General features: G+C 35.6%; 1 protein-coding gene across 3 annotated transcripts in view; it reads left to right on the top strand.

Moving 5' to 3' along the window:
• The window catches only part of LOC145684481 (guanine nucleotide exchange factor DBS), a 295537-nt gene that overhangs the window by 52329 nt on the left and 229775 nt on the right, over nt 1–13433 (top strand). Inside the window, exon 1 of one of the 3 annotated variants that reach the window (XM_081756925.1) lies at nt 5883–6005. The exons of the other annotated variants lie outside the window; for them this stretch is intronic. Coding sequence (XP_081613051.1) covers nt 5984–6005 — 22 coding nt within the window. The 5' untranslated portion in view covers nt 5883–5983. Of the gene's footprint in view, nt 1–5882; nt 6006–13433 lie in introns of those variants that run through there. 3 annotated transcript variants of the gene reach the window in all.

Genomic DNA, 13433 nt, shown 5'->3' with positions numbered 1-13433 from the left:
ATTAAGTGATTCGCGTTTTTAACGCTAGGGTGAGCTGAGTCTAAGTCTTGACTGCGATGTCACCGTTTGACCTGACATCTAGTGGCCGAATCAAAAACCTGTTCAACTGAACGTGTAATCTTTAGTTCTATGGACAGGTGAGGTAGAGGAATGTTGTGAATTCCTTCTGTTCCATTTGATAACGTCGAAAATGAGTTGAATAGAAAAAGTATTGGTAACATTTAAGTTTGCTATATTTACTGTCTTGGGAGGCTATTTAATTAGGCTAATGTTTTCTTAATTCAAACCTTTTCTTTTTCTCCTGAGATCAGTGGATATTAGTAATATTGAAATTAAATCTAGAAATTAGTAATGGTATTTTGGCTACTTAACTAGAAATTGTTACGACGTAGTAGTGAATGACTTTCGGTATATCTTTCTATTTTGGAGTGCTTTTTTTATATTTCTTCGTGATTATTAATTTGATTCCGTTTGATACGCACTGAAAATCATTTAATCAACTCGTGCGTTTACTGCAATATTCATTCTTCTTGTGTGTTAAAATTTCGTAAAGATTTTTGCTCCTTTAAAAAACCAGTTATATAGAGCTGTCATAGTTTGCTCCTTCAGAGCCAAAAAATATAAGCTTTAAACGATTTTTTATTATTTGTTTGTTGTTAGGCTTTACGTTATTTCGTTATATACAAAGATATTCATATTAATAGTTGTTGTTGAAAATTTCCTTTTGAAAAAAAAAAAGTTAAAAATAAAAGTTTACTAGCATGTATTTCATGGAGTCTTAATGAGACGAACCGAGGTCCTTATGTATGCGGTGTATTACGCTACATAGAAAATATATTAAATCACCTGTCCATAGAACTCGGTTCTCTGTAGGCCGAGAAGGCTCCATGAATGTAGAATATAAATGCTTTTGTAAGAGGAAAATTAGTAGGCGTGTATTTTTGCTCTCAAAATTTATTAAAAGTAAAAACCCCTTTAGGAAGTGTTTAACCTTCAAAATTCGAATCCCTTATGGATCAATTTGGCAAATTTTGTGATACAGATAGAGAAAATAATACGTCTTTTGGTACCGATTTAGTATGGAGTGGCCACACTTTAGGCGATGTTACTATGAGTGAGAGTGTAATTTCGCGTATAGAGAACCCAAATAATGCTCACGTTAGTGGAAATAAAGGCCCTTGTCATAGACATAGTGAAAATGTAACCATGGAACCTCTGGGATATGTTAAAGTTAATGAAAATGTAAGTCAATATAGAGAACCACCTAGCACAAGTTTGATGTACAGTAAAAACCATATGCAAAATTTTCAATCTTTTACGGACGAAAGTGATCGAACCACTTATGTTAAGACATTTTATAGGAGTAATATTGGTAATGAACCTATTAGTGAACAAAGTCAAAGTAACTTGATGGGTAGAACCTTACAATGTGGACCCATAAGTTCACAGCCTAAATTAAATCAACCTTTGGGATACGGTTTTAAGTTTGATAAGTATTTATCAGAAACTGTGTATAAATCTGTGCAAAATCAACTTCATGATATTCCGTACGTAGACGGAAGTGATAGTTTGGCTTTCTGTCAGTTCTTACTGAAGGTGGAACTTTTGATATCACGTGGAATTGCACCGGATGAAGTGATTTTGGTTTCGGTTTTGGGTAAACTTAATGGTGATGCGTATAGGGAGATGCAAGTACTGTTGAATGAAACCTTAGAATGGCGCCATATATCTGAAAGGTTGCTTCAGTTATTTGTGTCTACTATAGCACGTATGAAATTCACCCAGGAACATTTATATCGTATAATGAGAACGTCCGAACCATTTTATGATTTCGTTCAAGAAAAGATCTGTGTTTTGAACATTTTGTGTATTCCCATGTGTGAGGAAGAATTTTGTACACTCGTGTGCAATTTAGTAACGCCTGAAGTAAGGAATGTACTTGTTTTAACGCAAATTCCAACCAGTAAGCAACTTTTATTAGATTTTGCTAGGTCATACGATTCAAACTTAAGATATACCAAGGATTTTCGTACCGTTTCCTCTAACCAACCAGTACGTATTTCTTATGGGAGTAATACTTTTTCTCGCCCGCAACCTAAATTCTTTAGTAAAAAGCCTGCTTTTTCTAATGCTAAGATATATGGTGGGTGTAATACTTGTGGGAAACCTACTCATCATTCAGTAATATGCAATTATAATTCTAAACAATTAGAAAGGTGTGAAAATAATGCATGTGGAATTTTGCCAACTGAAAACTTAACTTCTCAACAAAATGTGGCAAAAATAGTAGTGTCAGTTTGTCACGAAAATGTCTTTTGTGTGATTGATAGTGGCTCATCTATAAATTTAATCGGTAGAGCATTTTTAAATAAACTTAAAGAAAAATGTAGACCAAAAACTAAAACAGTGAACATTTCGATTTCGGGTATACCTGGAACTAAAACAAGTAAGGAATTAGTGCAAGTTATATTTTTCATAAAACGCAAGAAATTTGTGGATTGGTTTGCAGTAGTTGAGGAAACTGAACTTAACCTTTTGCTCGGTACACCTTTTTTACACGAACACCAAGTCTATGTGGACTACGCCAAAAACTTAGTGCATTTTCCTCGAGAAAATCTTACTGTAAAGTTAGCTTCTAACTCCGAGAGACCATGTGAGAACAACTTCTGTGCTCCAGTTTCTAATTTCAGGGTTGCCCAGGAACGACCCTTGTCACCTTGCTCAACCGGCAGTGGTCTGAATGGGAGACACAATCCTGAATCTCAAAATGTTTGTCATCGGGGAAGAGAGTCTGTCGTGAGTTATGGGAATGCTGATGTGGGAGGAAAAGGAGCTGATCCCAGATCGTCGGCTGCCTTGTATGCTGAAGCTGGTCCCAGTGGTGTAGGACAGCAGGGGGTTCCCTCAACATCTTGCCAAGCTGAAAGGAGTTTCCAACCAGATCATTCTTCACCGGATCACAAGGAGGACGAAAAAAAAGGTACAGTTGATGTGTTGACAAATTTATATTCACCTGATCTTGCAAGCTATGTTAAAGATCTTATTTCTAGATATCCGGATGTAGTCACTGATAAACTAGGTACAATTAAAGATTATGAAATAGAAATCCAGCTTGAAGATAAGAGTCCTTCGGTGACTCAACCATATCCGCTAGCCAAACATAAATTGAATGAACTCGAGAAATTCGTAGACGATCTAATAGCTAGAAATGTGGTTGAAGAAGTAGATAGCTCACCTTATGTGTCACCTTGCTTCTTAGTTGTCAATAATGACAAGTCTAAGCGGCTTGTAGTCAATTACTCTAATATTAATAGGAAGGTGGTAGCTTCAGGGTATCCAACTCCCAATGTTGAAGCGTCTATAGCAAATATAGGAGGTCATAAAATTTATTCAAAATTAGATCTAAAGCTTAGCTATTTTCAGTTAAAATTAGCAAAAGAATCTCAAAAATACACTGTATTTGCTACACCAACTAGACTCTTAGCTTTCAAAACTATGCCAATGGGTTTCTGTCATTCCGGATTTGCATTAACTAGAGTTTTAAATAAAATATTTAAAGACTTAATTGGTGAACATTTAGATCTGTTTGTTGACGACATTTGTATACATACCAATGATGTAGAAACACATAAGGAAATTTTAGAAAAGGTGTTTGCTCGATTAAAAGAATGGGGAATAACCATCTCTCCTAGAAAAACCTTTTTGTTTAAAAAAAAAATAAAATATTTAGGATATGAGTTTGAAGATGGAAATATGAAAATCGATCCAGATAGAGTTGAAATTATAAAGAATCTACCTAAGCCTCGTAATAGGAGAGCATTAGCAAGGTTGATAGGTTTTGTGTCATATTATTTAAAATTTTTGCCAGGTTATTCAGAATATTTAGCACCTTTGTACAAGTTGAAATCTGAAAAGGTCCCTTTTCGGTGGGGAAAGGAAGAAGATGATTTGTTAAATAAAATTAAAGAGGCAATAGTAGATCATGTTGTCCTGAAAATACCAGACTTTAGAGAGCCATTTGTTATACACTGTGATAGTAGTTGTAAAAATTATAGTGCTATTTTATCACAGTATGATGATACAGGTAAACTTCGACCCGTATATTTTTGGTCTAAGGCGATTCCAGAGAGTGAATGGTCAAAGAATATATTCGAATTGGAGGCTCGTGCTCTTTGTTTAGCACTTTCGAAATTTGATATGTATCTGTTTAAAAAATTTACTGTTTTCTCAGATAATTCCAGCCTAACTTGGATATTGCGTAACCACAAACGTCAGCGCAAATATGGGTATCTGATCGAGCGTATCAGTAAGTATAAGTTTGATGTAGTTTATCTGCGCTCACGCCGTAATCATCTTGCAGATTATTTAAGCCGTATTTATCAATACACGGAGTTTACTCCTCCATCTGAGGAAATTGTAGAAATTGATGAGTTTGAAGGCAAAGAGGTACATGTATCGTATTTTAATTTGTGGGAAGAGCCTTTATTAAATGAACCTTTGCATAAATATCAACGCGAAGATACGGAGTTGAAAGAAATTATAGATAAAATAGAAAGTGGTGAAAATGTAAGAAATTATAGTCTTAAAAATAATATCTTGTTAAAGAAAACCAATGGTAGAGTGAATGGTGGTCTAAGAGCAGTAGTACCAAAATCAATGGTAAATACAGTTATAAAATATCATCATGATGAAGTTGTAGGGGGAGGTCACAGTGGGATTTCCCGCACGATAGCTAAGATAGCATCTAAATTTACTTGGAAAAATATGTTCGATGAAATTAGGAACTATATACGCCAATGTATTGTCTGTCAAAAATCGAATGATAGGAACACTCTTAAATACGGAGAATATTATTCCAGGAAAATAATCTATCCATGTCACACTTATTACTTAGATACCTTAGGGCCTTTGCCTAGCAGTAAGGGATTTAAATATATCCTAGTTCTTGTAGATGCTGCTAGTAGATTCGTTGTAATGGAACCTTTGAGAACCTTAAGTTCACGTCTCATATGTGACAAATTAGAAAAGATCTTTATGTTTTATGGGTTATGTAATAAGCTGGTTCATGATCAAGGATCATATTTTATGTCTACGACCTTTAAGAACTTTCTTTTTAGCAGGGGTATTCAGAATGTTACTACATCTAGCTACTCTCCTAGCTCTAACTTAGTTGAAAGACAGAATAAGGTAATTCGTCTAATATTAAGATCTTACATTCATCAAAACCAAACGAAATGGGTTGATTTCATTAGACAAGTTCAATACACCATGAATGTCAGTATAAATTCAGAAACTAAGAAAACACCTTCTGAAGTTTTCTTGGGGCGTAAAATGTTCAACCCTATGGATGTAATTTGGCTGTTAAACTTAGGTATAGTAGAGTCCTCTACAAATAAAGAAGAGATTAGCAAAACGATCATGACAAATATAGAAAAGGCGTGGCTCCGAAAAGAAAAGCTTTATAACAAAAAGAGAGTTCCTTGTACTCTTCAAGTAGGGGAACTAGTTCTCGTTAAAAAGATTATGAAAGCTTCTTTGGATAAAAAGTTTAACCCAAAATTTGCGTTGCAATATTCTGGCCCATTCCGTATTTTGAATTATCCGACAAAGAATACAGTATGGTTAGAATCTGTTGAAGATCCCACTAAGAAATTAAAAAGACATGTAATGTATATAAAAAAGTATTACCCTCCCCGAACTTCAGATGATACAGTAAATGAAAATCAAGGTTAAAAATTAAAGGAGTAAATTCAAAGTCTAGTTAGAGAACCTATGTAAATAGTGTATAAATTTATATTATGTTTATTTTTGTAAGAATACTGTTCGTTGTGTTTGTATCCTGCAGGAATGTATTGTGATCGAGTTCTGTATTGTCCACGACGCTTGTTATGTTGTCAGTCCTGTTGTCAATGTTGTCATCCAACTGGTGCAAGGAGCAATTCCAGAGATCAACCTTAAAGATCCTGTCATTGAGTGCAGTGCCATGTCTCGACTAAGAAGGATATGTACGTATATACAAGTAATCCAGGCCTGGGAAACAACAAGTAAGAGATCTATTCTTTTCTTATCGAGTGACATTGGAAATATGAACTTTATAAAATTACAACTCAAATTCACTATCTGGAAAATCTTTATAAAAAAAAAAAATATTTTTTAAATGCGGGAGGCACTTTATTATGTAGCGTGAATTTTCGTTCGAGAAAAAAAAAATGTAAATGTTTTTGGAAAGATCTTGTAATCCATCTATGTGACGGTAAATGCTCGCTTTGATTAAGTGATTCGCGTTTTTAACGCTAGGGTGAGCTGAGTCTAAGTCTTGACTGCGATGTCACCGTTTGACCTGACATCTAGTGGCCGAATCAAAAACCTGTTCAACTGAACGTGTAATCTTTAGTTCTATGGACAGGTGAGGTAGAGGAATGTTGTGAATTCCTTCTGTTCCATTTGATAACGTCGAAAATGAGTTGAATAGAAAAAGTATTGGTAACATTTAAGTTTGCTATATTTACTGTCTTGGGAGGCTATTTAATTAGGCTAATGTTTTCTAAATTCAAACCTTTTCTTTTTCTCCTGAGATCAGTGGATATTAGTAATATTGAAATTAAATCTAGAAATTAGTAATGGTATTTTGGCTACTTAACTAGAAATTGTTACGACGTAGTAGTGAATGACTTTCGGTATATCTTTCTATTTTGGAGTGCTTTTTTTATATTTCTTCGTGATTATTAATTTGATTCCGTTTGATACGCACTGAAAATCATTTAATCAACTCGTGCGTTTACTGCAATATTCATTCTTCTTGTGTGTTAAAATTTCGTAAAGATTTTTGCTCCTTTAAAAAACCAGTTATATAGAGCTGTCATAGTTTGCTCCTTCAGAGCCAAAAAATATAAGCTTTAAACGATTTTTTATTATTTGTTTGTTGTTAGGCTTTACGTTATTTCGTTATATACAAAGATATTCATATTAATAGTTGTTGTTGAAAATTTCCTTTTGAAAAAAAAAAAGTTAAAAATAAAAGTTTACTAGCATGTATTTCATGGAGTCTTAATGAGACGAACCGAGGTCCTTATGTATGCGGTGTATTACGCTACAATGCCGAAGTGAATATGTGTTCTTAGAGCAAGTCTAAGAACTGAATATTATACTAGAAATCGTAATGAACACGTGTTCCGGTTTTGTTTTCTTTAATACACATCAAGGCAACATCCAGGTGTTGAACAGACCTAACACTGATTGACTTCTGAGATCTTACGGGAAATCTTTGTAATGTGCACTATGCCCCAAAAGTTGATCCTGATGAGATACGTATATAGCTCTTTATTGAAAGCCGGTATTGAACCCAATATTTCGTTTGAAGATACACTAATTCAAAGATTTTAGTCACAGTCTGGCCATTTCACTTGAAGCATTTAAGAGTCTTCATCCCGGCGAAATTAAAATACCGCTAATTTTACAGTAATTATGTGATATCTTCAATTAGATAAAAGATAATTGAAATATGGAACAAGAGCGCCCTAGACAGTATTATTTTACATGAGAAACCGTTATCATTCGAGCCATTTTGAAAATCGGCATGTATTTTCGCGTTTCTAAACAGCTGAAAACGGAAAACCACTAGGTGACTTATGATAACGATACCTCACGGAAAATAATATTGTCTAGGACGCTCTTGTTCCATATTTCAATTATCTTTTATCTATTTGAAGATATCACATAATTACTGTAAAATTAGCGGTGTTTTAATTTCGCCGGGATGAAGACTCTTAATGTGGGGACTGTTAGTTACACCCAAAAATTAAACACTATATTTTGTCTTAGGTTGTATATTTGTCAGTATTTTCTCTTGCCACATATTCAGCTGCTTGAAAGATATTGTCACGCCATGCTCGCAAATTCAGTGCATTTGTACCCTACGCTTTTAGATGTCCAATCTATGTTAAGCATAAATGTTAAAGGTGTTATAGCACGTTTATGTCTGTCCGTATCAGAGCAAAAACTGTAACAAATATCGAGAAGCGGCTTTTTTGCAATCTGTTCAGAGTTTCAAGAGAACATAACATTGCCAACCGCAACCAGAAGCGGTTCAAATTTGCTAGAGCTTCCGCTTTCAATATTTTTCGAATGGTGCCAAATTTTTTTTCTCTCTCTCTCTCTCTCTCTCTCTCTCTCTCTCTCTCTCTCTCTCTCTCTCTCTCTCTCTCTCGTTCGCATCTAATAAAGTGTTTAGCGAAAGATGCTATATATAATATTTCTGGCTATAGGCAGTACTGGTACTTTTTTATTGGATTTCTTTTAAAATTTGCGATTTTTATAGCCGTTTTCTATTTTTGTATTTGTGAAATAATTTTGGAAAATGAAGAAGAGTTGATTAGTAGAGGGCAGAGCGTGATAATTTACTCGTGGTGAGTACTGACACCGTGTTTTTCAAAAAAAAAAAAGCACTGCTTGTGACAATTTTCATTATTTTCCCCTTCGGGAATTCTTTTTTGCAACCTGGTACATTTTTTTTCTTAAATGTGACACAGTAAATAATCTGTAATATGCGGTAACATTTAACAAGGTGAGAAAGTTTCAGGAGTTGCTTTTGCTCACTTTCTTCAACAATGAAAGAAGAAGAAGACGTCTAAAAACCGATATTCCAATTGTTCGTTTTTCTTCACTGCACTGCAAAGTTCCTTTATTAAAAACAAGTAGGGCAACTAAAAGTGTTGGTACTACTCACACCACATAGTATTTTAAGAACACAAACCGAAATATATATCAACTTACAGAAAAAAAAACAAATATTGTTACCTGTGTGGGGCGTCAGGGATATTATTTAGTCATGTGGACTATATCCTATGGTTTACTTCGTGATTGACTTCTTAATTTGACTGAACTTAAGATCGAAATAAGGTAAATACATTAGTGTGCCTTTTTTTTCCTCAACTGAGAATTGGAAAACTGTGCAGAGAACAATTTTTATGTTGCGATATATTTTAAATCACCTCAAATACAAAATACATTTTATGTAATACAAACATAATGTTTGTAACAAATATGTTTATCCATATGTTGTCTAATATAGAAGGCATATATAAATACAGCATTTTCTTACTTCTGTTATTCCCATTAGAGCCTTATTGTTTCAAATATGTCCTCGGAAAACATGTGAAACATACTTCAGCGCCACCCTCTTACGAAGGAAGCCTTCCCTATACTTTGGGAAAAGAATCCTGTTCGAATCCAACTATTGAAGGATTTCGGTCACAGCGCTTATCCGTCCTCTTTCGAGGGAGGTACGGAAAAACATACATCGACAGCAGTATTTCGTCAATATTTTCAATTATATGCCATGTTTTTAGAGTTTTAAATATTAGCTCAGATTAGAAGTACTCCAGAAAACAATTCGATGCTGAACTAAAGAAGAAAGTTATGTAAATGAAACCTTAATTAGAGTTTCCTCACTGATACGTTATAGATTCATCCGTGTAAATCTTTCACGACCGGAGGCCACGGTGGCTCAGTGGTGGTTCATGGTGAGTGGGGTCCCTGGTTCAATCTTAGACCGCGCCAAGTGGATTTTGTGGTTGACAGCACTGTGTGCGTGGGTTTTCTCGGGGTTCTCCTGTTTCTTGCCACTTTCAACATTCCATCACTTCATTCATTTCTCATCATCACCCTCTCCTTTAGCCTAACCAGCTAGGCCTTTATTTATAATTATAGGACGTAAAACTAAAATATTTCATTTTCTTTGACAACCACATAATAATACTTTGAAAAAAAAAAAACGTTTTTTGTCGTATATCTAATTAAGACGATAATTAGAGACTGCTGTTATATAGAAAACATTATTTATAATTTTTCACATTTGTTTCTGTATGGGTTTCTTGTACTAATCAAGAGAAAAGTTAATGCATTTCTGTACACTGGTTTCTAGTGCCGGAACGTGGTTTCACCCTGTAACGAGCGCCAAACGAAAAAAAGGGAGGAAACATTCTAAAAGGTGGTTCCACGACGTAACCACTGAAACACAAAAGGGATATAAAGTGCCTTAAATGATCTTTAACCATGGTGCAGCATTCTTTTTTTTTAGTTTTAACTAAATCCCGTATGTTTTGGCTAATAGTTTTTACTTAACCAAAACAAACAGATATTTTCACGGTTGAAGTACTTCATCCACTCGTTGGACTAATTGTTGGGCCATCTTTAAGTTTTAAAGTTTGATTCTTTTTTTAAATCTTTCTTTCCTTGCAACTGCACTCGCCTTTTTCTTTCCCAACACAAGAAACAAAATAAAAGCTGCAGACACATGCACTTTATTAAAAACGAAATAGATCCTTCCTTTTACTTTTATGTTGCGTCGTTTTCTGTATGAGTTGGCCGCCTTCCAGTTGCTCTCGTGTTATGGAAGACGGTCACTGGTCTGTTGTGTAGCGCTGGCACCAACTATTGACCAGAGAGCACTGTGCCGCTAGAGAGCGCGCTGGAGCTGGTAAAGAAGCGCCTGCGTCGACCTGGCTCCAAACACTTGATAAAGAGCATCAAAGCTCGGGTGTTTACAAGGCGTGAGTTGTGGACCGTTAATTGTCCTACAAGCCTTCAATTGGTCTTAACCGTTGCACATGTCGTACGGTATGTAACTCAGCTCTTCTATTTACGGTGGTTTATGTTGTTTGTAGAACTTAGCACAAGACACTGATGGCTACATGTTTTTACAGGGTATATCAGAAAGAATACATAGTGTATATTTTGGTAACTTGTATTATTGATAATTTTAAGTGAAAAAGTTGATGTAAACCTATGTTCAGTTCTCAGTAGTGGTGAGGTAGGATAGCTTAGGGAGAAAAGGTTTTATATATTGCAGTAGTATCCTTGTAATTTAGGTAATGGTTTGCACAAAAGAAGATAGATTTCTAGTTTTCACCTTTTAGAAAAAACGAATTCTGTTTTTGAAAACTTTTATAAAACTGGGTTTTCAAATCCGGTTCAGTTTTCTGTTAAAACCGAGCGAAGTAGCTCAAGTGGTAGCGCGTTGGCTTCGCATTCGGAAGGTCGTGGGTTCGATTCCCACTGCCGACCATCCTGACTGGTGTTTTCCAGAGTTTTTCTCAGTTCTACCAGGCAAATTCTGGGATCGTACCTTCCAAACAGACCCTGGTCGATAACATCCAAAATCCTTTCCATTGTTGTTGTTGTTGTTAGATACCCAGTATAAAATGGCCTTTGAACTGTATCAGGTGGTTTTTAAATTAATAAATAATTAATAAAATAAAAGCCGCTTCAGTTTTCTATCAGAAAACCAGTTTCGGTGAGACACCGAACCGGTTTTGGTTTTTATAAAAATCTGTTTTGTCCATCACTGATGTGAGGTTGTTTCAGTATGTGATATGAATATAAAAATATAGAATCGGGTTTATGATTTGAGGATTATAGTGAAATCTGATGTATTCTCTATTGGTGATCCGAAAGGATGATTTGGGTTCATACCTGGCGGGAGTTCCCACGTTAAGCTGTAGACCCACGTGTCATATAGCCTCTGTGCTGGAAAGGAAGCCAAACTCTAATCCAGCCACCGGAAAGGGTGATTTATTGTAGAGTTTAAGAAGCCTGTCACAGCGAAATTAAAATACCGCTAATTTTGCAGTAATTATATGATATCTTCAAATAGATAAAAGATAATCGAAAAGTGAAACAAGATATTTTGCATGAGTACTGTTATTACGAGTCACCTAGTAGCTTTCCGTTTGCAACCATTTAGAAACACGAAAATAAATGCCGATTTCTTTTAAACTGTTGGAAATCGAAAGCAGATAAACGAGTCGTGTTAATGGGATCTTATGTAAAATAATATTGTCTAACGAGCTCTTGTTCCACTTTTCGATTATCTTTTATCTATTTGAAGATATCATATAGTTACTGTAAACTTAGCGGTATTTTAATTTCGCCATGATGAACCTCTTAAGGGTCTTTTGTGGATAAATAAAAGGTTGTTGAAAAGAACAGTCAATTCCTTTAGTATCCCAAGTAGGTATTATATCTCATTTTCAATGTTAAAAATCATAGAATATACATTTTCAGTCTTGTATCACGTTGTCTGAGAAGTATTGAGAGTTTGGAGGTCAATATTGAAAATGCATTTATTATTATTATTTGAAAATGACATTATAAAACCGTATATGCATAATTTTGTTCAATGACGCGCCATTTCTCTGGCAACACCATAATACCGTTGTCATAGAATTTCTGTAGTTTTTGGTCAAAAAATCGTGACACGTGGTTTTCACAGGCCTCTTTTGAAATTAACTTAACACTATTCAGGGTTCTGCAGAGACTGAAACAAATGATGGTCTGACAGTGCCAAGCCCGAAAAATATGGTGGATGCACTAAAACCTCCCAGCCAAGGTCTGTTAATTTCTGACGGGTCGTCAAAGATGCATGCGGTCTGCCGTTGTGAGTGTGATATATGACATTGTTTCTGGGGTATGATGGCTCAGTGGTAAAGCTTCACCTCTGTTGCGTGGGGTTCCTGGTTCAATCCCAGCTTGAGCCAAGTGGACTTCGTAATGGGCAAACACCATGTTCATGGGTTTTCCTATGGTTCTTCCGTTTCCTCCCACTTTATTCATTCCACCATTCCATTCATTTTTCTTCACCACCTACACAGCATAAGCATGGGACGTAAACATACTTTTTCTGTTGACCTGTTCCAGTCATGTCTTTTGAATTGGTAGATGCACTAGCACTAATTGTCGAGAGTCCATGTCCGATTGTATCGTTCTTCCCGATGGCAGCAGCTCGTGATGCATGATGCCCTTAAAATTCACCAAACGCAGAGTGTAACCTTTCTTAGCACAACGTGTGTTTTGCTACAGACTGTGGAGTTTTTGCTCGCTTCCATCTTTCTCGCACAGCGATGTCGTACATTTTCCATTTTTTATCAGTCGTGATGAATCGCTTCAGAAATGGGTCGCGGTCGTTGCGTTCCAGTAGCGATTCTCAAATGGAAATTCAATCCAGTAAATATTTGCCATTCAAACGTCGAGATTCTTTCTGTAGATAACTCTCTCTAAATGGTTTAATACTGTTTGGTTTTCGGTTGAGGTCATTGGTGATGTCATGGCTCCTTACTCGACTTCTGTTAGAATATTCTTCACTTTTGGTGAGATTGGTCACCCACTGCAGGAACCATATTGGATATGGATATTTCCTAAACGAAAGCAACTGAATCATCTTTTGGCTGTTGCTTTTAATAACTTACGTTGCCCAATATACAGCACTAATTTCTTAATGAACCTGTGCATCATTTGTGTCTTTATTCAAGTAAATTTGTGAAGTGTGCTACAGTGTTTCTGAAAGTTCAGTCATCTTGACGGAGCAATATCTTACGTCTTAATTATAAGAATTGCGTCACTTGTTTACACTAGCTTCAACTGTCGGTTGTCAGATG

The sequence above is a fragment of the Thermobia domestica genome, chromosome 4 (assembly GCF_964235325.1).
Source record: "Thermobia domestica chromosome 4, izTheDome1.hap1.1, whole genome shotgun sequence".
Taxonomy (NCBI): Eukaryota; Metazoa; Arthropoda; class Insecta; order Zygentoma; family Lepismatidae; genus Thermobia; species Thermobia domestica.
The sequence above is the reverse complement of the archived record's forward strand: the minus strand, read 5'-3'. Positions and strand labels throughout refer to the sequence as shown.